The 25,754-nt window shown below is 62.3% G+C and overlaps 1 protein-coding gene across 6 annotated transcripts in view; it reads right to left on the minus strand.

The window, feature by feature from the left end:
• Positions 1-5,305: 5,305 nt before the first annotated feature.
• The window catches only part of SRC (SRC proto-oncogene, non-receptor tyrosine kinase), a 45,519-nt gene continuing 25,070 nt past the window's right edge, over positions 5,306-25,754 (minus strand). For 2 of the 6 annotated variants that reach the window (XM_081292511.1, XM_081292507.1), the window contains 14 exons: positions 21,653-21,817; positions 20,518-20,772; positions 19,228-19,327; positions 18,992-19,009; positions 13,817-13,849; positions 12,991-13,089; positions 12,711-12,814; positions 10,891-11,040; positions 9,863-10,018; positions 8,289-8,468; positions 7,289-7,365; positions 6,467-6,620; positions 6,217-6,348; positions 5,306-5,950 (listed from right to left, as the gene is read on the minus strand). In XM_081292511.1, the coding sequence (XP_081148637.1) occupies positions 5,742-5,950; positions 6,217-6,348; positions 6,467-6,620; positions 7,289-7,365; positions 8,289-8,468; positions 9,863-10,018; positions 10,891-11,040; positions 12,711-12,814; positions 12,991-13,089; positions 13,817-13,849; positions 18,992-19,009; positions 19,228-19,327; positions 20,518-20,764 (1,659 nt within the window). In that variant the 5' untranslated portion in view covers positions 20,765-20,772; positions 21,653-21,817 and the 3' untranslated portion in view covers positions 5,306-5,741. Of the gene's footprint in view, positions 5,951-6,216; positions 6,349-6,466; positions 6,621-7,288; positions 7,366-8,288; positions 8,469-9,862; positions 10,019-10,890; positions 11,041-12,710; positions 12,815-12,990; positions 13,090-13,816; positions 13,850-18,991; positions 19,010-19,227; positions 19,328-20,517; positions 20,773-21,652; positions 21,849-25,754 lie in introns of all 6 variants that reach the window. The other 4 variants (XM_081292510.1, XM_081292509.1, XM_081292506.1 and 1 more) reach the window with 3 other exon arrangements.

Below are 25,754 nucleotides of genomic sequence, written 5' to 3' on the forward strand. Positions count from 1 at the left end.
CTGTGCCACAGACACCGGCCTGCACATACTGTGCTCCAGTGCACACCAGCCACACACACCCGGGCAGGCGCACGGCGGCCACAGAACATCACACAATGCAACACAAACACACACACACACACACACACACACACGCCTGGACCGCGGGAGAGGAGTGGGGGAGCTCAAGGTGCAGGAAGGAGAACGGGGGTCCAGACCCAAGAAATCACACACACGTGCACGCTCACAAAGAGAAGCAGGATGCCCAGGGCAAAGACAGGTGAAGCCCCAGCGTGGAGAGGGACAGGTGGGAGACCCACAGGAAGGGCAGGAGCTGCGGGCCTCCCTCCTCTCTTGGAGACTGTGTCTGTCTGTCCTTTCTCTCTCACACTCTGTGGGCCTTGCTCGGGCTTTTCTGCTGCCTGGGGGGCTCCCCCCTGCTGCCCTCCTCCCCTCCTTTCTCCCACCCATCCTTTGGCCTTTGCTTGCTGAGGGGGCCCTCCCTGCCCCTCTGGACAGGCTCAGAACCCGGCTCCACTCTCCTGAGGTCTCAGGCCTTTCTGCATGTCCTTCCCACCTGTCCTTCAGGCCTTGCGGAAGGCTGGACCTGGCTGGTTTCCTCACCCCTAACCCCTAACCCCAGCCGGGGGGCCTTCAGCAGGGGCTCCGTGGAGCTTGCCAAGGGAAGGACGCAGAGCCAGCGAGGGAACCAGCCGATGAGGGCTTCTGCACCTGAGTGAGAGGGAGCAGGAGCTTCGGGACTGAGCTGGAGAGAAAGAGCTGAGGGCCAAGGAGCGAGCAGAGGGCAGGGGAGGGAAGAATCCAGATAAGGCACGAGGTGTGGAGGGCCTGCAAGTGGGGCCTGGTGCCCATGCACACACCTGACAGAGGCTGCCCTCAAAGGGGGAGAGAACAGGGGGTGGGAGGAGGGCTGCCCCTCTGCCTCGCTGCCACACACAGGGACACGGGTGCACGCACACAGGCCGCGCAGCAGGCAGGAGCACTATGGAGTGACAGGAAAGCAAGCCCTGGCGATGGCAGGGACTCCACACAGCGGCAGCAGGGGGTGGGGCAGCAGGACAGGCCCTGGAGACACCACAGGCCTAGGGGGCAGGAGGCCCAGGGACGGGCCGAACCCCCCCACAGACACCAAGTCCACCCTGTGCTTTGAGGGAATCAAAGCCAAAGAAAGGGACAGAGCGGCTAGCGGCTAGCGTGGAGAGATGGACAGAGAGACAGAGACCGAGGGAGGGGACAGGCACTCACACACACCGTCTGGCTTTGATGCACATTCCAAGCCCAGGATAGGGCAGAGACAGTTCATGGGGGGACGGGGACCCACAGTCGACCGGGCCCAGCCAAAGAGGCACCAGCAAATCTCCAGCCCATGGGAGCTTTAGGGACTGTAAAGTGTTTAATTTTCTCTTACAATAAAATAAAGATGAACTTTGGCTCAAAGGAAAAACAGATTTAAAAAAAAAATAGTGCTGGGGATGAAACCCGGCCCTCGCACAGACGGGCCAGGCAAGCTCTCCCCCCAGCTCCACCCAAGCCCTTAGAAAATGTCTCAATACATAATAGTGACACGGCCCCCTTTTTATCAATGTTGTCATAAAATACAATTTTGCAAAAGTCAGAACAGGGCTCTGTCTGGGTGCCAGCCTGGGCCGAGGTTAGGACAGATGCCATCCCAGGGAACACTGGAGACAAGGGGACATGGAAAGGGGCCAGGCTGAAGAGACGTCAGGGAGCAGGAGCCCAGCGCAGGGCAGCGGGCAGGAGCAGGGAGCTCTGGGCAGCTGCAGGAGCCTCAAGTGCCTGGGGGGCGGGGGACAAAGAACCCAGCAGGGGGCCCAGCCCCCAAGGCCTGCGCCCAGCACCAGAGGGGAACAGCGCTGCCTCTGCAGAGGGCACAGGAGTTTAGGGACTCGGGTGGGCTGCAGGCGGGACGCCTGGGGGTGCTGCAGGGAAACCTTCCTGGAGGCAGCCCTAAGGCGGAGGCTGCATTGAGACAGAGGCTGCAGGGAGCATGGGCCATGAGAAGCAGAACACCCCAGGACCCCCAGGGATGGGGGAAAGCAGGTGGGCGCCTGCACACTCACACACACACACACACACTCACACACACACACACTCACACACAAATGTGTAAGCCGCAGGAGAGGGGAGGGAGAGACAGGGAGACAGACCCTCTGGCTCAGGAATTCAGCCACATCAGCGTGCGCACACACACCCACCCCAACCTGGACAATCGGGGAAAGAAATGGACATTCAAAAAGACCATTGCAAGAGGAAGGCAGAGGCTGACACTCACACGTGGACACTGGTCCAGGATCCAGGAGACATGCTCGTGGGGCAGAGTCCCAGCTCTGGGGGTGAAAACCCAGGAGAGGAGAGGGTTGGGGACAGCAGGAACCAGGATGCACCCACCGTGGTCAGAGAGCTCAGCCTGCTCCAACTCCAGGCTCCGCCAGGTCCCTGATCTCTTTCCCTCCTGTCCCCACCCTTCCTGTCCCAGCCAGCCTCTGTCCAAGCCTTCTTCTCCCTGCAAACCACAGCTTTCTGGAACCCATGAGAGAAAAACAGGAAAGGAAGACAGAGGAGAGAAAATGCAGGCCGTGCAAGCGTGCGTGTGTGCCCGAGTGTGCACAGGCAGATGCACCCCATGCAAGGTCTGGTCAAGAGAATTTCGTAAGGAGGGGGGTGCAGGGAGGGAGGAGAAAGCCCGGGGCAGCCACCAGGAGAAGCTCAGACGGGAGACCAGAGAGGCCTGTGCTGGGGCCCAGGAGCGTGCCCACCACCCTCCAGGCAGGAGGGCGCGTCAGCCATCGTGGTTGGACGGTGAGTCTTTCCTCCTCTGACAAAAGGGACACAGATTATTTTTGTCATGGAGGAAAATATATTTTGTTTTTCTCAAAAGCACTGCAGGCAGAATAATAGCAAAACCTCACTAAAGGCAGAAGGGGAGGCGGGGAGCACCGGTCCAGGTCCCGACCCTCAAGTGGTGGGAAACTGGACAGGGTGAAGGAAGAGCCGAGGGGCCCGAGGCGGTGGCCCTGGTGGCCACAGCAGGGTGGACATCGCTTGCCTTCCCCTCTCTGTGCCTTGTCGGTGATGCCCGAGCACATGGGTCACACCTTCTGACTTCACAGAGGACACACATCACAGACCCCTACCCATGCCCCACCCCTGCCCCCGCAAGCCCATGGGGACTCCAGGGGTCCATTCTGACCTGGACCCAATGGCATTTGTTTGTGAAATTAACCCTGAACTGAGCAGTATCCAGTGTTCACCAGCTCTGGGGGTGAAAACCCAGGAGAGGAGAAGGTTGGGGACAGCAAGAACCAGGATGCACCCACCGTGGTCAGAGAGCTCAGCCTGCTCCAACTCTGGGGCCACAGGAGACTCGCCCACACAGGCGACGTCTGACGTAAGACGAGGGTCCTTCCACGGGCGGTGGCAGATCACCTCCGCGGGATGGACTTTGGGGGTCTTCGAACTTCCTTCAGGGCCAGTGCTCGGGTCCGTCGCAGACCACCCCCACCCGGCACCCCCAGGGACACAGGAACCGGGCACAGCCTCATCTCAGGATCGCCACCTACACAGCAGCACCCACTCCACTCAGGCCTGGCAGCCCCCGCGGCCCCACCCAGTCCTCAGAGTCTGCTGCCACCACCGCCAGGCATCCAAGTCCAGAACCTCCCAGTCTTTGGGGTCCTGGGCTTGGCCTGGCGCTCCTCCCAGTGTGACTCCCCAACACAGGTGCAGACTGCACACACAGCCCCCGCGGCCAACCCCATCGGATCCTGTCCCTGTGGCCTACTGCCCTCCAGCCACCAGCATTACTGGGACAAAGGCCCCTCTGACTGCAGCTGCCCCCACCCACTCTCCGCACACAGTAGATGTTCAATAAACCCGCAGCCACGTTCTGAGGTCTCTTTGTGTTTAATCAGACAATATGCAAAGTATTTACAACCAATTCTAGGTTCCCCCCGCCCCCCCAAGCCTGGGCCATGGAATGTGGGACCCCCAGGCCCTGCCCAGAGCCAGGGGTCCCCGAGGCCTCTGCATAGTCATCTGAAATCTACAAAACACTGTTTAAAAAAAATAGGACAGTATGAAGACGCCTTATACCCAGGGCCTTGGGCAGCTGGAGGAGTGATGGGGAGCACAGGGGTGGGCGGGCCCAGGTTCAACTGGGATGGACAGGAAGAGACCTGGGAGATGGACATGTGTAGAAGGAAAAGTCGGAATTTCCTAGGCAGGTGCCTCCTTCCCCCCTGCCAGGGCCTGGCTGGCTCAAGAGCCCCTGGCAGCGGGGACGTTATTGCTGTGATGGGGACAGTGGGTGGAATGGATCACGTGTTGGGGGACAGAGAGGGGGCCTTTTTTACATGTTAAATATGGACACACATGGAGACACACACACGTGCACACACACATACACAGGGGCCCTTGGCAAGATGCTACAAACCGTCAGCTGCCCACTTTACAGATGGGCACACTGAGGCTGGAAGAGAAGCCACCACATACCATGAACAGCAGAGCCAGGGCCCCAAGTCTCCCGACGGGCTCACCACAGGTGCCCTGCCACAGGGGTGGACAGGGCTGAGCAGCCACAGAGACCGCGGCCACACGAGGGGCAGACGCTGCAGCTCAGAGAAGCAGCAGATGCCCGAGGTCACACAGCCCCTCCGGGCCCGCCCTCTCCGACCCTGGCCAAGGCACTCCTCGCCCTACTCGAGAGTTCAGGGTGCCAGCTTGGGAGGAGAGCGGGTACCATGTTGAAATGTTCAGGACAAACTGGGAAGGAGGCCCGGGGTTCCCTCCGGAGCCTCAGCCTTAGCTCTCCCTTGCCTCTGGAGAGAACAACGCCCTGTCATGGCTGGTGGCTCCAGGAACCAGGCCACCCGAAGCCCCCACACCCTCCCCTGTGGCCGCTCCTTCCCTCCCAGCTCAGCCTGGCCTCCACCTCCGTTCTCCCCACCCCCAGACAGGCCTTTGCCGTCTCTGACCCATTCTGGCCCCTTGTCCCCTGGGCTGCTCTAGTCTGTCCCTAGTGCCTCTGAGGACAATTCTCGTTCCTAAGGAAGACAGGGGAGCACCAGGTACCATCCCTCAAGTGCTCTGGCATCTGGGCAAGTCGCATCCTCTCGGACTCTGCTTTCCCAAGGTAAGACGGGAGAAGAGGACAGAAGATCTCCAAGGGCCCCTGGGGTGGACGGGGCAGGGCTGGGTCACGCTGGGCTGGAGCAGGGGGCCCTGGGCCAGCAACCTCCACCCACGTTTCAGAAAGAGATGGTGAGGGGCGGGCGGCAGGAGGCTGAGGGGCGGGCGGCGGGAGGCTGAGGGCCGGGGCCACCGCTCCTCTTTGGAAAGGCTCTTTGGCCAGCTGTGGGGATGGGCCGGGGGCCTCAGGGGAGAGACAGAACCAGTCGAGCGGGCAGGTTGAGGCTGGGAAGACGGCGCCCAGCCCCAGCCCTTCTCCCCAGCGTCTCCTCCAGGGACGGGCAGAGGAGGGACAGTGGAGAGGAGGCGGGTGGCCAGGGTAGGCCCTGGGACAGTCACTGTGCTGGCTCTGGGCCCGTCCTCACGGGCGCACCATGTCCCAAAGCCCTTCCATGGCCCCAGAGACAGAGCAGCCTTGACCCTGGCCGTCAGCCCCACAGGAGGAGCAGCAGTGGGCGGCAGAGGAGGCCAGGCCCCGCACACACAGGCCGCTGCCCAGGGCTGGAGCCGAGAACAGTCCGGCCCGCCTGCTCCTATAGGTTCTCCCCGGGCTGGTACTGGGGCTCTGTGGACGTGAAGTAGTCCTCCAGGAAGGCCTGCAGGTACTCAAAGGTGGGCCGCTCCTCGGGCTCCTTCCGCCAGCACTGGCACATGAGGTCGTGCAGGGACTCGGGACACTCGGGCGGGCAGGGCATCCGGTAGCCCCGCTCGACTTGATCCAGCACCTCGCGATTCACCATCCCTGGGGGCAGAGGGGGCATGAGGAGCCTGGCTCCAGGCAGGAAGTGGGGCGGGAGAAGATGATGGGGACAGGAGAGCTCCGCCTAGGGCAGGCGGGGACATGAGAGGCCCTGCCCACAAGGCGGAGCCCAGGCCCTAAGAGAACCTGAGGCCAGCTGCTCACTTTTTGTTACACACTGGGGAAGCCGCTGGGAGGGAGTGGGGCTGCCCCGAGGCCACCAGGGTCCAGGGATTCGGGGACCAATGGGGTCTGTGGAGGCTTCTCACCAGGGTAGGGCACTCGTCCCTTTGTCGTGAGCTCCGTCAGCAAGATTCCAAAGGACCACACATCTGACTTGATGGTGAACCGGCCGTAGAGGGCGGCTTCTGGAGCCGTCCACTTGATGGGGAATTTGGCCCCTGCGGGCGGGAGAAGGTCAGGGAGCTGCAGCGAGCACTCTGCCCCCGAGGCCCCCTTCTCATCTCCGCTTGGCAGATGAGGAGACCGAGGCTCAGAGGCGGAGCGCAGCGTGCTCACCTTGCCGGGCCGTGTACTCGTTGTCCTCGATGAGCCGGGCCAGCCCGAAGTCGGCCACCTTGCACACCAGGTTCTCCCCGACCAGGATGTTAGCAGCGCGGAGGTCCCGGTGCACGTAGTTCATCCGCTCCACGTATGCCATGCCCGAGGCGATCTGCAGGCAGAGCCGAGCTGGCTCAGCAGCCACCTCAGCCCTCCCAGGGTCCCAGGACACATCCAGGATGCGGCCATCCCAGGGAGGAGCCCCCTCCCTGCCCTCCCCACAAAGGCTGCAAGAATCGCTGCTGCTGTAAAAGGCAGGACCGGAGCTAGCAGGGGGAGGGGCTCCAGGCAAAGGGGCCATCATGACAGAGGCAGCTGGGCAGTGGGGTGACCAGGAACACAGCCCCAGCTGGCCCGCAGACAGACGCAGGCCAGCTCCTGCCTGCTCTCCAAGGTGCTTCTCTGAGCTTCAGTCTCAAGCGGGAACAACAGCTAATCTCATTCTCCTGACTCTGATCAGGAGCAAATGAAAAAGTGGCTGTGGGCTCCACCCACAGCAAGCAGTAATACACGTTTGTTGAGTGACTAAATGACCGTAACAGAGAAGGAAACTGAGGTCTCATGGTCAGTCAGTGGTTCCTGATGCCCAGGTAAGGTTCTCTGTCCAGAACCACCACTCGATGCACCTGTGGGTGGTTCTAGCAACGTGGGGAGAGGAGAGTGTGCAGCACTCCAGGCAGGCCTCCCACAGGGGGCGCTCAGGAGGCTGGAGTGGCCGTGGCAGGTCTGGGAGCTGGAAGGTAGGGCCCCGGCTGTGGGAGGCGGGATCGGCAGACTCACCTGAGCCGCCATGTCCACCAGCTGTGGCAGGCGCAGGTACTTGCCCGTCTCCCCCTTGAGGAAGTCCAGCAAACTCCCTGAACAGAGAAATAAGCTGTAGCCCTGCGCTCCCACCCTGCACCAAGAAGCTGCGATTCCCAGGCCCTGTCCCGGGCTGCTGGCCTTGCTGTGACCAGCACAGCAGGTGCTGCATGGCCCTGTTTCTGGGTAAGTGTCACTGCACGCCTGTCACTCAGAAAGCAAGCAGGACAGGCAGGGAGGCCCCGCCCACTATAGGTGGGGAGACTGCAGTCACGCACACAGTGGGACCTGCCTGGTGATAGGAAAGGGTGCACAGTAGGGCGACTCTCCGAAGTCAAGGGGACTCGTGTGAAGTTCCCCAATCCACACAAGCCCACCACGACAGAAAGCAGACAGTGGTCACCTGGACCTAGGGCCCGAGGGCATCATCTGCCAAAGGGGAATGGGAACTTCGGGGCGATGGAGACGCTCAGGCTGTGGAAAGGGGCGTAGAGAATCCCTGTGAAACTGCACTGGCCGGGTGCAGAGGCGTGGCCTGTAATCCCAGCTACTCAGGAGGCTGAGGCAGGAGGATCGCAAGCTTGAGGCCAGCCTCAGCAACGTAGTGAGATCCTGTCTCAAAATAGCATTTTTCAAAGAAAGGGGGGCTGAGGGTGTGGTTCAGCGGCAGAGTGTCTGCATGGGTGAGGCCTGGTTTCAACCCCAGGACCAACAACAGCAGCAAAGTGGCCGAGTCCAAGCCAGGGACTTGCCTGGGCCTGGGTCAGCTGGGGGCAAGGAGCTCTCTTTTAGCCCAAGGACAGCAAACAGCTTTAGAACACCAGCGAGCGACGCGTGGAGCTAAATCACCCAAACAAACCGAGACGGGAGAGGGCCATCTGGGGACCTTCCCTGACAGGGGGACTTGGGTCTGTGCCTTCACCTGTGCAGAGGCCCCTCAAGTGGGGGAGGCAGCTCCCCTCCGCCGCCCGCGGCTCACCCTTGCTCATGTACTCCGTGACGATGTAGATGGGCTCCTCAGACACCACGGCGTACAGCTGCACCAGCTTCTCGTGCCGCAGCTTCTTCATGACCTGGGCCTCCTGCAGGAAGGCCTCTGGGGACATGGTGCCCGGCTTCAGGGTCTTGATGGCCACCCTGGTGGTGCCGTTCCAGGTTCCTGTGGGGGAGGGACACGGGCTGCCTCAGCGGAGGCCCCAGTCAGTGGCATGGGAACGGGATCTGCCTGCCAGGCGCCTGCCCCAGCTCCGGCCTCCCCGCTGTGTGGCAGGCCAGTGCCTTCCGAGCCTCGGTGTTCCCACGTATGAAATGGGCACGAGGACAGAGAGCGCCCCGCAGGGCCAGTACGAGGAAGAAAGGACTCTGGCACCCGTTCAAGTAAGAGCAGCTGTCGCCGGGGACCTGGCCACCCCGCTGCTCGGCAGGCCACCGCCCGCTGAGGGCTGTGGGGGCTGTGCTCCAGGGCTCCAGTGGGGTTCTTGCCCTGTGGGGCTTGAGGCTACTTGATAAGTGGCTTTGGCCCATGCTGTCACCAGGCTGGGTCCCAGTCACGGAGTCTGTGGCCCTCCTGCACAGGCCACCTGCGAGCCGCTCACAGCACTTCCTCCGTCTACCTGGCGCACCAGGGAGGAGGGGGAGCCTCCTCACAGACACCACATCGCAGGCTGGGACAGTTTCCCTGTCACCATGGACGCTGGGGGACCCAGGGCTTCCTCAGCTGCTCCTCGTGGGTCTGAGCCCGGGAGCAGCTTCCCTTCGCGCTCCTGCAGCTCACGGCCTCCCCTCCCTGGACCTGGCCTCCAGCCTCCAGGCCTCCGAATGAGGCCTCTGTTGCCTCCAGCCACCCTCGGAAGGGAGGAGAGCGGAGAGAGAGGGACCAAGTGATGTCCTGTCAGCCTGACGAGACCACCTGACAGGGGCCTGAAGCCACAGGCCAGGAGACCTGGCCCAGTCCCCGCTCTGCATTCCTGGGTGCAGACGCTGGTGGGCAGGAGAGGGGCCTGGTCCCCTCAGGCTGCGTGGGGCTCATCTCAAGGACGATCTTGCCGCGTCTCCAGGTTAGACACCAGGTTAGACAGGAAATTGCTAACAGCCCAGAACACGCCAAGCCTTCGGCTTCCCGGCCCTCCCGTGGCCAGCGGGACTTTCTCTTCGCATGGCCGAGAGCTAACGCACGGCCAGGCCAGGGCCGGAGTTCCCACACAGCCCCTGCGATGGGCCCAGAAACACTGAGGCTCAGAGTGAGACCACCCAGCCCAGGCACAAGGGGATCTCTGGGAAGACCAGCGTCCAGCCCTGAGCAGCTCTTGGTAGACAGGTGCCGGGTCTTTAGAGGGAGGGCCGCAGGGAGTCTGCCCTGTCTGGCTCACGTGGAGCCCAGCACTCAGGGCTGCACCCCAGCTGGGTGATGTCCACCACAGGCAGAGCTCCATGTGGTTCAGAGGCCACTGAAGAAAAGGGTACCCAGGCAGCCACACAGAATGGACACCTGCCTGGTCCCCGGGGCGACCCTCCACCAGGGGCCTTGCTCTCGACGCACGCAGCTTTCCTTACCCATCCACACCTCCCCGAAGCAGCCCTGGCCCAGCTTGACCTCCAGCCGCAGCGACTCCCTGGGGATCTCCCAGGCGTCCTTGGCCAGGCCCTGGGTCTGCGGCTTGGACGTGGGGCACACCGTGGTGAGGCGGTGGCACAGGCCGTCTGCATGTTCTGAAGACAGAGAGAGTGGAGCTCAGGTGTCTCCCTGGGGCCTCCGGGTCCCCAGTGTATGTGGCCTTACTCATCACATGCACAGAGGGCAGGGGACACGCAGAATGCCCTTGGAGAGAGGACCCACGCCTGCGCACACGCCCAGCCTGCGCGGCCACGTGCCCTACACCTGCTCGCGGGCACTCCTTCACCCACCCACCAGAGGTGAGGGTGCCGGGGACCCAGAGGGGAAGAGTGTGGGGAATCTGCCTGCAGCTCAAGGCCTAGAGGGACCAGGGCCCTTGGTCCCCACCCAGTACCACCAAGGGGACAGGAGTGCTGTGCTGTGGGCAAGGAGGCAGGTGAGCTGTGCACAGACCCCAGGGGAGGTGGCTATGGGCGGGTCCGCAGCAGGACCAGGTGGGCATCCCTCAGAGGGCTGGAGCAGCCACTCAGAGCCCACAGCTGCAGGTGGAGGCCGGGAGACCCTGCGCACCTGCTGTCACTATTCTAAGACCACAGGGTAGTGCCCCAGGGGCTGATCTAGAGAACAGCGTCCCCTACAGCGGTGGCTCCTAGAGGAATGTGGGAGGCCCAGGTGAGAGAGGAGGAGGCTCAAGTGGGCAGCGGATCGCCCCACACAGGGTCACCCAACACACAGTCCCCGTCATCCAGATGGGTGGCCATGGGACACCCTGACTCCTGCTCCCTCTGCACTCTCCCCTCCCTCCTGCTGCCATCAATGTGGCAGCCCCCTCTCCCTCCCCCAGTAACCGGTTCAGACCGGTCCTAGAGCTGTAGAGCGCAGATCTACACCAGCCTCACTCAGGCAGCCCCCTCCTCACCGGGCAGCTGCAGTGGGGGGGAGGGGAAGGGGAGGGGGAGGGGCGCACTGGAGTAGTAGGCCACCAGCTGCTGCAGGCTGTTGAACTGGGTGCGGGAGGTGATGTAGAAGCCCCCGCTGTCCAGCTTGCGGATCTTGTAGTGCTTCACGTTGAGGCCCTTGGCGTTGTCAAAGTCGGACACGGAGAGGCAGTAGGCACCTACGGGCAGGGCCGGAGGGAGAGGGGCCGTGACCAACATGCCACCACCTCAGAGCCCAGGCACTGAGCACTGCCGGGGGCCCGGTGCCCGGTGCCGTGCCTGCCTGACGCTGGAGGGAAGAGAGGCGGGTGGGTGAGCCCCTAGCACAGAGCTCACTGAGCTCTGGGGCAGCCACAGAGGCCGGGACAAGCAGGGACACCTGAGCAGAAGAGGACCACCCCGAACCGTAGCCCTGGCAAGACTTCAATCCTGGACATGCACCCTAGCTGGGTGACCTTGACAGTGGCTCACCCCTCTGGACCTCACCTTCCTCCTCTACTCAGGGTTACTGGGAAGATCCAGCGAGGCCACACAAGGAGGCCTGGCACACAGTAGGCACTCAGTACATGTTTGCCAGGAGCCCGGGCTGCCCACATGGCTGTGTGTCCCTGGTGCCACACTCCAGTCTGTACGTAGGGCTTTGTCTGCAGCCCTTGCTGCTTCCTGAACACCACTCTTGGCTGGCATGGGGGCAGGTGCGCACCCTGACTCTGTGCAAGTGACACTGGCCAAGGCGGCAGCAGCCCTGGGAGGGAGACCTTGGGTTGTGTGTGGTGGCCACAGCTGGTGGCCCCTCTATCCCCTCCTAGAAAACAGCTTCCTCCGCCTGCAGACCTGGCCAGGAGCCCCTAACCAGAGCCAGGGGATGCTGGAGGTGGCCTCGTGGAATGAGGCTGAGCCCCAGAGGTGGGACTCAGGAGCAGCCAGTCCCCATGGCCCACAGGCCTCCCCTGGACAGTCCTCAGATAGAGACCAGAGTCCCAGCTACACAAGAAAAAGTCAGGCCCAGAGAGGAAAAATGACCAGCCTCCGGCCACCCCTGCCTCAGGCACAGAGCTGGGACCCCAACCACACCTGAGGGTCCAGAGACAGCTGGGGGCAGCTGTGGCTTCTGCACGTGGCCCAGGCTGTGCGCACACAGAAGCCTCAGGTCTGAAGCTAAAGCCAGCCCTGGCCACAAGGGCAGGACCCAGAACGCCCTGCCCAGCGGCCACGTGCTCACATTGGCCCGTGCTCCCCAGGGCCCAGGCACAGGACAAACCACCACAGCTCACTCCCAGGAAGAGAAACTCAGTCCCGTCCCCCCTCCTGCCTAGAGGGGCACACAGCGCCACCAACCAGTGATCCTAACCACACAGGCTCGCACCAGGACCTGATGCTCCGCTTTCCCGCCCCCCCCCCCCCCCCCGCTGAGCCCCAGGCCCACAGGAAGCAGCCCAGCTCAGTTGCCATGGTGACAGGGCTCCTGCAACCCACTTTCCGAGGGACTGGAGAGAAGGGGGGCGATCTTCACTCTCTAGTGGGGGAGGGCTAGAGGGGGGAGGGGCCAGGGCTGTGGGGGAGGGCGCAGCCCCAGGGGCCTGGAGGGAAGAAGAGGGGCACCACAGGGGCACCTAGGCTGGGAAGGAGTGTGACAAGACCTCCTAACACTCCACCCCCTCCTCATCTGAGAAACAGAGGCCAGAGAGGCCGAGCCTCATCTCACTAACCCCCAGACGACTCAGTATTCCTCCCATACACTTCCCTGACCTGCACCCTGAGCCGCGTACCCAGCTCCTATTCGTTTGGCAGCACCGGCCCAAACGACCTGCAGGAGCTCGGTGCCCGCCGCCCAGGGGAGGCCGCCTACCTTTCGTGGTCTCGCTCTCTCGCACCAGGAAGGTCCCTCTTGGGTTCTCCGTGTTGAGCAGCAGCCGCTCCGACTCCCGCCTGGTGATCTTGCCAAAATACCATCTGGGTGGGAGGGATGGGGGCGGTGTTGAGGGCCCAGACTTCTGCCACCCACGGGGGCCCCTTCTGGACGTGGCTGGGCCACGAGGAATGAGGCTGAGCCCCAGAGGTGGGATCAGGAGCAGGCCAGCTGCAGAGGCCAGCAGGGCAGAGGCCGGCAGGGCAGAGGCCATACTCACTCCTCAGCCTGGATGGAGTCGGAAGGCGCCACGTAGTTGCTGGGGATGTAGCCGGTCTGTCCTGTGCTGAGCGAGTGGGCCAGCCACCAGTCTCCCTCTCTGAGCAAGGGGAGGAGGGAGCAAAGAAGAAGGGGCCATCATCAGGTGAGCCCAGGGGCCTGCCCTAACCAGGTGCCGCTGCAGCAGGAGGCACCAGGAGGCGGGGCCCACCCCGCGTGCCCAAGCGCACCAGCTGGAGCTGGCCAGGCTCCCGGCCTCCACTGCCAAAGCTGGCTCAGGGAGCTTCGTCCAAGCCGGACAGGACGGAGCTCAGCCAGCCTTCGGCCCAGGCCAGGCAGGTCCTGGGGCAGGAGGGGAGCAGTTCCTTTCAGTACCCAGCCACCTCCAGCGCCAAGGGCTGCGGGGAGGGCGCACCCTGACTCTGGGCAGGTGACACTGTTATGGAGAGAAGACCTTCAGAGTTCCCCAGCCCTACGACGACTCAGAAGCCCAATCCTGGAAGCTGGTGAGCCCTGCATGGAGGCAACAGGTGGCCCTTCTGGGGCCTGGGCACAATCTAGGCTCCGGCCCTGCAAGCTAGAGCAACGCTTGCCTCTGCTGCCATCCCAGGCCACAGCTCAGGGTCCTCCTGGGAACCGCAGGCCTCCTCCTGCAGCTCATCCACACACAGGGGGAAACGGAGGCCAGAGGGGTGGGGACTTGCCGTAGTCACAGAGAGTCAGGTGGGAGGACAAGGTGGCCCATGAGAAGGAGGGGAGGACGGGAGAGGGACAGGCAGGAAGAGTGCCCGGCGAGGTGGGGCCGGGCAGGGCAGGGGCGCGAGTACCTTTGCAGCCATCTGAATGTGAACCAGGTCTGGCTGGAGCGGGGTCCAGAGACAGAGGAGGGAGGAACAAGCGGGAGCCCAACGGGAGAGAAGAGGCAGAGACGGGGGTGGTGAGAGGCAGAGAGGCAGAGAGCGGGCAGCAGGAGAGCCAGCGGTGCTGGGGACAGGGACAGGGCAGCCACAGAGGCCTCACGTCCAAAGCAACCAACGGGGACAGGGAGCGGGTCCATGGGAGTGAGGAAAGGCCAGTGGGCAGGACAGCCTGGGAGCCAGGCCACCCGACCAGCCCGCGGTGCAGGTGGGAAGAGGAGGCCAGAGGAGCAAAGGCCACGCCCGACACCGGATGAGGGGCTCCTGGGGGCTGCACGGGGCTGGACAGCTCCTCAGGCCCCCCTCCAGGGCGGCCCTGGGCCTCACGACACATGGCCCTGGCCACGGCCTACAGAAAGGGCCTTGCCTGCCGCCACACGGTGGGCACCTGAACCAGCCAGAGCCCTGGTCCTTCCCGCGCCCGGCCACAGTCTTCAGCTGAGGCCAGGGGAAAGCAGGGAGCTCCCCAGGCCTCAGAGGACAGGTGAGCACCCAGAGCCCGGGCTCACTGGGTGGGCTGAGGCTGGGCGAGTGTGCGGGGTCCCTTCTGGATGGAGAGAGACGGGTGTGGCTGGGCTTGTGGGCCCGAGTCTGCTAAGTGACTGTGCCCTTGGCTCAAGCCCACCTCAGGGAAGAGGCCATTGGGCCCCACCACCCCTGTGCACCCATCTGTGGGTGCACTCTTCTTTCCCCGTTAGACCCTCAAAGTCACCCTCGAGGAAGGAAGGCAAGGCCCCAACCCCCAGCTGAGGAAACCAGGGCTCAGAGACACCTGCCTGGGAGAGAACAGACCAGCACTTTCTTTGTAAAGTTGGGGAAACTGAGGCACAGAGAGGGGCAAGGACTTGTTGTTCAAAGCTACAAAAACTCAGGTCACGGGGAAGAGTCGAGCTCCTCCAGTCCAAAGCCTCTCCAGTGGGGAGAACGAGCACAGAGAGGGCAATGACATACCCAAGCCACACAGCAAATCAATGGCAGAACAAAGGTGAAAACAAGGGCCCCGGAGTGCCCACAGCCAGAGCAGCAGGCCCCTCAGCCTCGCGGGGCCTCGGAGAAGCCAGCGGAAGGCACAGGAGGTGGCTGCAGGATGGGGCCAGGGGACAGGACATACCAGACTGGGCCAACACCCAAGGCCTAAGGTCCAAGGTCTGAGGCTACAAAATGAGGCCAGAGACCCAATCCCGGGGATCCTTGGGTGCCCAGCTGAGGGGAAGGCTAGAGGGAAGCATGTGCCAGTCAAGCAGGCCCCAGAAGCGGTGGGGTCTGCCTGCCTGCAGCAAGAAGAGCCCTGACTCCTTGCCTTGACCCACACAGGGATCTGGGGGTTCACAGCAGGTTTGGGGGCTTCTTCATGAGGCGCGGGGACAGAGAGCACGACAGTTTTGCTACAGGACTCAAGGTCCCAGGCCTCAGCTGGCCCTGACCCCAGTGGTGTCTGAGAACATCAGCTCCAGTCGGCGGCCCTGGGCACTGGCTGGGTGACCTCGGCCCTGCGCATCAAGTCCCCGGGTCTCGACTTCCTCATCTGAAGGCTGGGAAAGTCCTGCCGCCCTCTGAGGAGGTCAGATGTCAGCACAGGGCCTCAGACAGAGCAGGTGCTGACTAGCTCTCTGGGCGCGGGGCCTCCCTGCAGGGCCTCCCTGCTCTCAGAAGCATCTAAACTCCAAAGCGGCAGCCCAGGTGTGGGGAGCGTGCCCGCCACCCAGCCACCCAGAGGGCAGAAGCAGGAGGATCACAAACGAAGGCCAGCCAGGGCCACCGTCTCAAAGTAAAAAAGGGCGAGGGGCATAGCTTAGGGGTAGGGCGCCACTGGGTTTGATCCCCAGTACCACAAAAAACATTAAATTAAATTAAAAAAATGGTCCCAGTCTCCAACAAGGATTTGCTGTGTGACCTTGGGCAAGTAGCATACACTCTCTGGGTCTTAGTTCTCTCACCTGTGAAGAGGAGATAATATATGCAGAACCTCCCTTGCATCAAGCTGGACTCAGGATACGCTGAGATAATGACCACCTGAGCCTCAGTTGGCCCACCTGACAAATGGGGGCATCCATTCTTATCTTCCCAAGTCAAGGGTCTGGGGGTTCAAACCTGCCCAGGTGGCCATGAGCTAGCTCTGCCAAGGAGCCCATTTCCCAGATGGATCCAGCCTGGTGGAGGCAACCCAGCCTGGCATCAGGAGTAACTGCAGCACTGATGGATCAGGCTGAGGCCTTGTGCTGCAGTCAGTGCCTTCCCGGGGTCTGGTCCTCATCAGGTGAGCAGGAAGATGGGAGGGAGCCACACGTTTCCCACCCAGCCCCCTTCCACACCGCCAGAGGAGAAAGTGTTGGACCAGGGGTCCCTGCACTACAACTTCACACCCCAACCGTTGCTCACTAGCTGTGTGACCTTAGCCAACTGACCTCACCTCTCTGAGCCTCAGGTCTTTGTTTTGGACACTAATCCTTGTGTCTAGCCAAGCTGGACTACAGATCCAGTATGTGGCTCTGGAAAATGGAACGTGAGTCGGTGTGACCAGTGACACTAACTTGATTGGGCTGTTGCGACTCGTCTGCAGACAGGTTGGGCAGCTAAGCAAGGCCCAGCCTGAGAAAGACAGAGCCAGGGCTGAGCCAGCCAGAGCCCGGGTAGGGGGCAGCAGGACAGTGAAATCTCCAAGCCCTGGGGCCTGGGGCCTGGTCTGGGGGTGGGAAGGGGAAGGCCTGGACAGGCCCCTCTGGAGGATGCGGAGGCATGTCCTTCGGGGCTCTGAGTCCGGAGCTGCCTTCCCCAGGTGTCTGGGCAAGGAGGCAGAGGCCAGCTGAAGGGCGGGGACTGGGGTGGGGCCAGGGAAGCCGCTCAGCTGTCTTAGGGAAGTCAGGCCTCAGGCCGCGGGCCTCCTGGCACCCAGGGCCGTACAGCGCCCAGCACACAGACCCAGGCCATTTGGCACCAAGAGCCGTGCCCAGCTGTCTCTGTGAGCACCCAGGTCAGTCCCCTCTCTCCCCAGACACCAGCCCAGCCCCCACACCCCCCACAGGGCTCCCGCCAAACTCAGCCGCCAGCCTAGATCCCAGTGCCCCTGAGCCACAGCGGTGAGCGTGCGGGCGGTCCCTGGGGGAGGTATGAGATTCCAGAATTTGGGTGGCCCATCTTCCACTGACCCCAAGCCCCTTTCTCTCTCCTCTTCCTCTAATGCCACCCACTATACCCCTCTACTTCTAGGCGGGGGCTGGGTAAAAAGGAGGAGCAGGCCCCGACAAGCAGCCCCGCCACAGCACCCGGGTCCTCCAGGACGCCCAGGGCCTTCCCACGGAGGACCCTTCATCACTTCCGGCCTCTAGGCGGCCCCAGGCCCAGCGGAGCACCCCCAGCCCACCCTGGAAGGCAGGAGGAAGAGAGGGCAGGGGCCAGTCATGGGAAGGAGTGGGGACTGCCCTGTGGCCCTGATCAAAGAGGCAGACTCAAGGTCCTGGCCTATCTGCCTGCACACCTGGGTTCCAGCTGTGACCCCCTGAAACGCCTGGCGGGGACCCTGTCTGGGCATCCTGTCCCCAGGGCTGCTGGGCTCTGTGTGCTGCACTGGGACCCTCCTACAAGGACCCTGAGCTGGAGAGCCAGCCTCTCGGCCCAGCTCTGCCTCTACCAGCTGTGTGACCTTGGGCAAGTCATTTCACCTCTCTGGCCTCAGTTTTCTCATCTGAAAGATGGAGCAAACAGGAGTTCCCACCTCTCAGGGCTGCAGTGCTACATAAATAAAAATATGCAGCACCTTAGGTCGCTCTGCGTGTGGCTCGGCTTGTACAGAGCGCAGCGTAAGCATTAACCCTGATGGTGCGCCCTGTCCCCGCACTCTGGGCACCCTGGAGGACTGAGCAGGGTTCCAGGGCGCCCAGACGGGGGGCAACCAGGGAGGCCCCCAGGGAGCTCCCCTTCTGGGAGGAAGCAGATTCAAACAACTGGTGACAACCAGAGAATGGAACCACACTGGGACCCGGGCTGGGGCAGAGCGCAGTGGCTGCAGGGTCCGGGGCTCAGTTTCCAGAACCACCAAGACCAAAACCAAAACCAGAAAAGGACTTGGACTCTGAGGTACCAGGGCAGGGAGGGGAGAAGAAAACCCCCCACCAGGACAGAGACCTGGAGAGGGAGAGTGTCACAAGGTCCTCGCCTGGCCTGTGACTTGGTAGCCATGTGGCCCTGGGTAAGGGCCTTCACAACTCTGAGCCTCAGTTTCCTCATCTGCAAAATGGACACCCCCTCCCCATCACTACTGCCCTGGCAGGGCCAGAGAAAGGAGCAGCGGGAGGGGACGGGGTGGGGCCAACTGACACGGCACCTCTGTGTCCTTCTGCCTCACAGAGAAGCCAGCCCTGTGCGGGACCTTGCGGGAGGACAGGAGTCTGCCAGACAGGGATGCGGAGGGTGTTCCAGGTGCAGGGAACAGCATGCACAGGGAGACATGCTTGGGGACGGTGGCAATGTCCCACCTCCTTCGCCAGGCCTTTGAGGACACTGGGAGGTGGATTCTCCTCTACCCTCCAAACCCCCCCCCCCACGGTCCACGGCCCCGCAGGCAGCAGCCCTTCCAGCCCTGCACCTCCCTGAGGGCTGCCAACCCTAGCTCCACCTGCACATGACTTCACTGTCCCTCCCAGTCCCTGTGGTCATCACCAGAGGCACACTGTAGGGTCAGGACCTGACCCCAACCCACCCCCTGCCTGCCCCTGGCCAGGGCTGAGGCCACAGAGCCAGCTTGCAGCCACTCTGGCTCCAAAAAAGGACGGACAGGCCTCTCCACTCCGGCCGCCCGGGGCCCAGCGCTGGGCCCTGCATGCAGCCAGCACTCAATGGGGGCTGACAGACCAGAGGGATAGGGAGTTGACAGGAAGGGGGCAGATGCAGTGGCCATGGAGCACCCCGGTCTCAGTCTGGAACCTAGTCAAGCAGGGCTGGGTACAGGAAAGCTGGAGAGCCCAGGTGGTGGAGACAGCCAAGGGCCAGGGACCACAAGCAGGGACACTGGGTGGCGGAAGCACATGCAGACAGCAGCCCCCAGCCCAGGCTGAGCGCCCCCACCCGGCCCAGGGAGTGGGTACACACCTGACATCCACCTTCCTCCTGAGGCCAGCGAGAGAGAAGCGAGAGAAGAGGCTGAGAGGGCTGCAAGGAGCAGGCAGGGGACCCAGGGCCTGCTGCGGTCCACAGGGGCTGCCAGCTCGGGGCACAGCCTGCTTGGGGCTGTGCCACCTCTGCCCACAGCTCCTGCACAGGCAGGAGCCCACCTCCCCCATGAAGTCCCCCGAGGGGTCCAGCAGGCAGGGGTAAGGGGCACTCACGTGTTGTTGACAATCTGGAGCCGCTCCCCTTTCTTGAAGGACAGGTCGGTCTCTGTCCGTGACTCATAGTCATAGAGGGCCACAAAGGTGGTCACTCCGCCTGCGGAGACGGGGGCAGATGTCAGACCAGCGGGGTCAGGAGTGAGGCCTGTCCTCCCTCATCTCAGCACGCAATCCAGGGACGCATGCCGTGGCACTTGTCCCCAGCCTGGGACACCTGTGAGGCCCATGCGGCGCTTGCGCCCTCCAGCCTCTGTCCCTGCTGGGCTTCAGGGGGCGCTGGGTGTGTCTTGTCCATGTGGGGTCTGTCTCACCCCATCCCACTAGAAGCTTCTGAGAATAGACATCTTTGTTCTGGCCCCAGCCCAGGGCTCACAGTAGGTGCTCACAAAATAACTGCAGCTGGAGGAGCCAGGGAATTAAGGGCCTGCACCCTGAGGGGCCGCTGTCCCTCTGGGGATCTGGAGAGAGCCTGGCTGCAGGTGACCGTCCACTCAGAGGCCCCGGGTCCGCCATGTTAAATGACAACCCCCTTTTCCATGCACCCTCCAGCTCCCAGCAGCTTCCCCTCCTAAGGTGCTCACAGTCCCCTCCTGTCCTTTGTCTCCTGGGGCCATTGAGGCAAAGGTCCAGGCTCTGAAACTATGTTTTGAGCAAATGAATGGCTGTCTGTGGGTCCGTTTGTCTCTGGTGGGTGTGTGTCTGCGTCTAGGCGGTCCATGCTCTCCACGCGTCTGCGCGGGCACCGGTGGACCTGGACACCCGTGGACCTGGACACCCCTGAGCACGGTGTCCCGGGTTTGAACGGGCCTTGTCCGCGACCAGGGCCTCGGGTTATCTGTGCGCGAACTGCGCGGGGAGTGCGTGTCCCTGCGTGCCGCCCCATGGGCACTGTGCCTGTGAGTGTCCCTGGAGGCTGTGTCCGTGCCCTGTGTGGCTGGCCCGGGAGCCTGGGGACCAGCAGGCGGTGTCTCCCCGCTCTCCGGCCGCTGACTGCCGGACCCCGCGGCGCCGGCAGAGGGCGCAGGGGCGCACTCGGGGCCGCCCGAGCCGCCCCGGCCGCCGGCCAAGCGCGGGCCGCGAGGTGGCAGCCTCGGCCCCGGGCCCGGTGTGGCCCCTGCCTCTGGGCCCAGCGTCCCCCTCCAGACCCCGCTACACTGAGCACCCCACCGAGCTCACGGCTCACAAAGCCATCCCCACCCGCAGCGCCCGGGACACTCCCTGCGGGGCCCAGGACGAGGACCCGGGACCCTTCTCTCCCGCGCGGAGGGGTCGGGCGCGGACACTGACCGGCCAGGGGCCCCGCCCTCTGCGGGGAGGTGACGGTGTCCGAGGAGTTGAAGCCCCCGAAGAGCTTGGGCTCGGCGGCCGCGGGGGCGAAGGCGGCGCCCGGGCCGCGGAGGCCGTCGGCGGAGGCCGGCTTGCTGGGCGTCTGCGAGGCCGGGAAGGCGCCGCCCGCCGCGTGGGTGCTCTCGGCCGGCTCCAGGCTGCGGCGCCGCTGGCTGGCGTCCTTCGGCTTGCTCTTGTTGCTACCCATGGTCCTGGCTGGGACTACAGGGCCGCGGGGTGGAGGGGCGGCCGGGCACAGGCAGGCCACCCACACACGCCCCACGATGGGGAAACCGAGGCCCAAAAGGGGACTAGCCTCTTGGGTGAGTTGGCCTCAGCCCCAATCTCTTCATACTGAGGATACCCCTAAAGGGCTCCTCTGGAACAGGGTGAGGCTTGGGAGAAACACTTCATGACCAGAAGCCCTGACCTCCGAGTCCGTGTTCCAGTCCTTCTATCTGAATCATGTCTATGTCCCAGCTCCTGGCACACAGGAGGGACTCACTTCATGTTGTTGAGCAATTACATGACAGGTTGAAATTGTCTGACACTGGGAGGCTGGGAAAGGTGCTAAAAGGAGGCAGCAAAGCAGGGGAAGTTTGGGGGGAGAGATGACTGGAAGCCCAGCCACGGAGCCTTTGCATGTGCTGTTCTAAGAATGCTTTTTCCTGGGGCTGAGGCGCAGTGGTAGAGCACTTCACTAGCATGTGTGAGGCGCTGGGTTCCAGTCTCAGCACCACATATTAATAGAAAAAAATAAAGGTCCAGTGACAATTAAAAAGTATTTTTAAAAGAAAAAAAAAAGAATGCTAAGTTCTCAGCTCAAAAGTCGTTTCCTTAGGAAGGGTTCCCCCAGTTTTTTCACTGAATTAAGTAAGCCTCCCTCGTTGTGCCTCTCCTGATCACCTGTGTCCCCCTTTTATTTAAATTCCTGTGCTTTTGTCCTATTCACTGCTGTGCTCCAGGGATGGTTCAAGAGGGGGGCAGTGAATCTGGGAAGGCCGGGCAGGAAGCTCAGGGCCAACTCCCCCCAGACCGGAGCCCGCCTCCCTCCCCACCCAACATGGCACCCCGCCTGCCCAGGGCGTTCCCTCACCTGGTGGAAGGCAGGGCCGCCCCAGAGGGCCTGGGAAGCAGCTGGGCTCTGGGCACAAACACCAGGCGTGAAGTCGGCAGTCTTGCTGCGGAGTCCCTGCTCTGCCCTTCCAGGCTGAGTGTCCTAAGCCAGGCGCTCCCCGTCTCTGGGCCTCAGTGTCCTCATCTGCAAGGGAGGGGCAGCAGACTTCTCAGGGCTGCCAGGTGGGGATGGAGAGGCACCGCAACAGGGTCACCCTGGGTCACTGTGCCTTGGGCCCTGACTCAGGCAGGTGGGCGCCAGGGTGGGCGCTGCAGCCTGACTCTGGGTGCAGACCTCGCCTCTGTCCCTGGCCAGCCGCGTGACAGGGCACCTTAACGCCCCGCCCCGTGCCACTTCTCCATCCACCCCTAACAAGGTGAAGTGACCGGCCAAGGCAGTGTCCCTGGTGCCCGCACATCAACTACAACACGGTGATGGCCCTGGAGTCAGTGTGGAGTCTTCGCTGAGAACCCAGGAATATGGAAAAGTCCCCTGGGCGGGCTGGGCCTCGGGCAAGCTGCCTGCCCACCGGCGAGGACCAGCTGGGATCCCCTCCAGGCCACAGGCGGGGGACCGTCCCGCTGACAGGAGGCCCTGGGGAGACCGATTCAACTGTCAAGGGATCACCAGGCCTCCCAAGGGACAGGCCACCAACCTGGGGACAGGCAAGGCCAGTTCCTATGGCAACACATTCCATCAGGGTCACGGTGCCCGTCAGCCCTCATGACGCTGGTGCCCAAGGACCTGCTGACTGGTCTCCCGCAGCCCCCTAACACAGGGCCATCCCACCCACTCCCACCCTCTGGCCCCCTGGCCAGGGCGTGGTGGGCAGGGCCTCTATTGCACATGGTGACTACTGTCACTCAGAGTGGCCTTGGGGGACTGCAGGAAGACAAAGAGAAAATAAACCCCACAGCCCGCCCCGAGAAGAGGATAGCGGGGTCCTGAGGAGGGTGTGCTTCCGGCCTCTCCAACATGACCATGACCACCACAGGCCACCTGAGTGTCCTTGACTCAGCTCCCTGCAGAGAGGGGCAGCCAGGCCCCTGCAACCGGAGGGCCTGGCACCGGCGAGGCTCTGGAAGTGTCTGCAGGACAGACGAGACTCCAGGAGCACGGACAGACACATCTGCTCCCCGCGTCCTCCTCGCCAGGGCCACTTATGGGAACTGAGGATGCTCCAGGACAGTCAAACGCCCCGAACGCCACCTGGCACTGGACCCTGCGTTGGGCACTCGGTGAACCCTGGCTCCTGTCCTGTCTCTAGGAGGTAGACGTTGGCAGTGACCTGGGCTACTGATGACGAGGCTGAGGCACAGGAGGTTGGGAATTGGCCTAAGGGCGCACAGCTCGGTTGCGAGTGAGCAGAAGGGTGGACAGGGCCGTACTGGGCGGCAGGAGTCGGGCTGTCCAGGGTCCCCCTGCCCGCGGCTCTGTGGAGCACCAGGTGCCCTGGGGACTCGAGGGAGGCTGCGGTCCAGCCAGCTCCTGGACAGAGTCCGAGGTTGTGGCCAGCGGCAAGGCAGATGTTTGAAGAAGGACCGGCCCCCTTAGGGTGGGGGTCCAGGCCGCGCACAGGCGCGCTGTGTGACCTTGGAAGGGACCCCCCCCAGTCAGCACTCTGCTTCCCCAGGCCTGAGCTGCCCTCAGGTGCAGTCACCACGCACTGCTCAGTGAGAAGTCCCCAGGCCACCTTGGGCTCCCTGAGGTGGAGGCAGACCCTTGGGGCCAAGGGGAAGTGGTGGGAGCCACAGGGCCCAGAGGAAGGTGGCCCCTTCCTGTGAGAGCTCCTGACCGCAGGCTCCGCTCCGCCCCAGCAGAGGAAAGTGGCCTGCGCACAGGGCTGGGCGCGGCTCCCTGCAGGCACCACTCCTCCCGGCCGATCGCCACACCTAACGGTCCTGAGCGGACCTGGCCTCTCCCTCAGCCCTGTCCCCCTCCAGGTCACTGGCTGGGGCTGGCCCGCAGAGCACCTGCCGAGGGCCAGGTCTGTGCGCTCCGCCCTGTGGCCTTCCCTGCCGGCCCCATTCCCCTAGACAGGGCCCTGCCACCCCCAGCCACCTGCCATCTCAGGCCCCTCCAGCCACCTCCTGCCCCAGGTTGGAGCCCTGCCTCGTGCTCTCCGTAGAAACCCAAAGAACGTGTCTGGCAGAGGGGCCCCGGCTATACAAGCACCAGCCTGGCCCTCCAGGGGCCACCTGTGTGGCGCTCAGGAGGCACAGAGCGCCGTGCACTGAGGAGACACCAGGAGAGGAAAAGAGGAAGCCGGCCTCGGTTTCCTCATCTGGAGAATGGGGACGATGGTGCCCCCACATCACAGGCTCGAAGGAGGCTGAGGAGAAGCAGCCTGCGACAGTGGCTGTGGCACCTGGTGCTCAGCAAACGGGAGCTGCCACTATCGCTGGAAATGCAACTGGTGTGCGCACGGTGGGGCTGGAGGGTTAGAGAACGTTCTGGAAGGATTCCAAACACTTCTCGGTGGTTCATCCAAGAAGCAGAGGTTAGGGAAAGGGAACCGTTTTCAACTCACATCCTGTATCAGCTGACCTTTGGAAATTACTTTGTCATTTTTTTCTTTAATGTGACTTTTTAAAAAAACATTCTTGAGCGTCCCGCCTTCCTTCCCCGTGGGCAAGGCCCAAAGCGGTCGCCCAGGTCCACCCAGACGGCAGCCGGTGCTGCCCTCTGCCGCCTGCCCTGTCACCGCCAGCCAAGGGACCGACCAGGGGACACACACGCACTCCCACCTCCTGGCAGACACGACCCCGCTGTCCCTCCTCGGGCGCTCCTGGGCTCCAGTCCCGACCGCACCACCGACTAGCCCTGGGCAAGCCACGGTGCCCCTCACCCTGACACCTCACCCCTCGGGTGTCAGGTTTATGATCCCCTTTAAAATGTGGCACACAGAGGGCGGCCTCTGACACTCCTGAGGTGTGTCAAGAATGCCAGGTGAGAAGCCAGCTTGCCACTCCCCAGGCAGCAGCCTGGGGGGCTCTGGCTGACCCCTCTAAGGTGGGACAGGACTGATGGTTCCAACTTAACTGGGCCTGTGGCGGGAAGTCACAATGTGACATTAAAAAGTAGCCGGTACCCAGGAAGTGCCTGATAAATGACAGCTACTGCTGTCTCAGTAAGGAAGGACCTACCCAGCCTTCGTCCTCTCTCCTCATGGCTCACAATCAGGCCAAGGGCTCCCGCCGTCCTACTATGTGTCAAGCCAGGGTGCCGCCCTTGAGGACTTGTCTGGGGGCTGATTAACAGGGAAGGCCACAGAAGCCACCTCACATGGAGCCCAGAGAAGGGGAGCCTGCGGCTCTGGGTGAGTGTGTGCCCAGCCTCATCCCCAGGGGGCGGACATTTGGAGGTCAGGCCTTTGGGAGGTAATTAGGTCATCAGTGGATCAGTGTCCTCAGAGGAACTGGAGGAGACCAGAGCCGGCTTGCTCTCCGCCATTCAAGTTCACAACAAGAAGACAACCATTTGCACACCAGGAAGAGGCCCTTGTCAGACACTGACTCTGCTGGTACCCTGACCTTGGACTTTCCAGCCTTCAGAACTGTGAGAAATGAATGTCTGGGGTTTTGTGTGGGTATTGTTCTGTTGTTATTGTTATATGTATCTTTTGATTAATTCATTTTCAAACTGACATATAAAAATTATGCATACTTATGGGGTACCATATGATGTCTCCACGCATGCACATATCATATGATGTTCACTTTAGATTAGACATATCTAGATCCTCAAACAGTTTTCATTTCTTTATAGAAATCCTCTTCTCTAAATTTTTAAAAATATAAAATTTTCATTATTACCTATAGACACTGTCCTGTGCAGAACACCAAAACTTCTCATGTTTAACTGTGACTTAGTATCCATTGATCAAACTAAACGTTCTTTGTCTAAGCCACACAGCTTATGGTATTTGGCTACAGCAGCAAGGACAGATGACTGTCCCTTCCCACTAGTTAACTTCACTCTAAGATACTTGCCAATGCAATCAAGTCAGAAAAAGAAATAGAAGAAATAAAATGGAATTAGAAAAGAGAAGAGGATCATCTTCAGATGGTATGAATGTAGA

Source organism: Spermophilus citellus (assembly GCF_964194105.1).
Source record: "Spermophilus citellus genome assembly, chromosome: 4".
Lineage (NCBI taxonomy): Eukaryota > Metazoa > Chordata > Mammalia > Rodentia > Sciuridae > Spermophilus > Spermophilus citellus.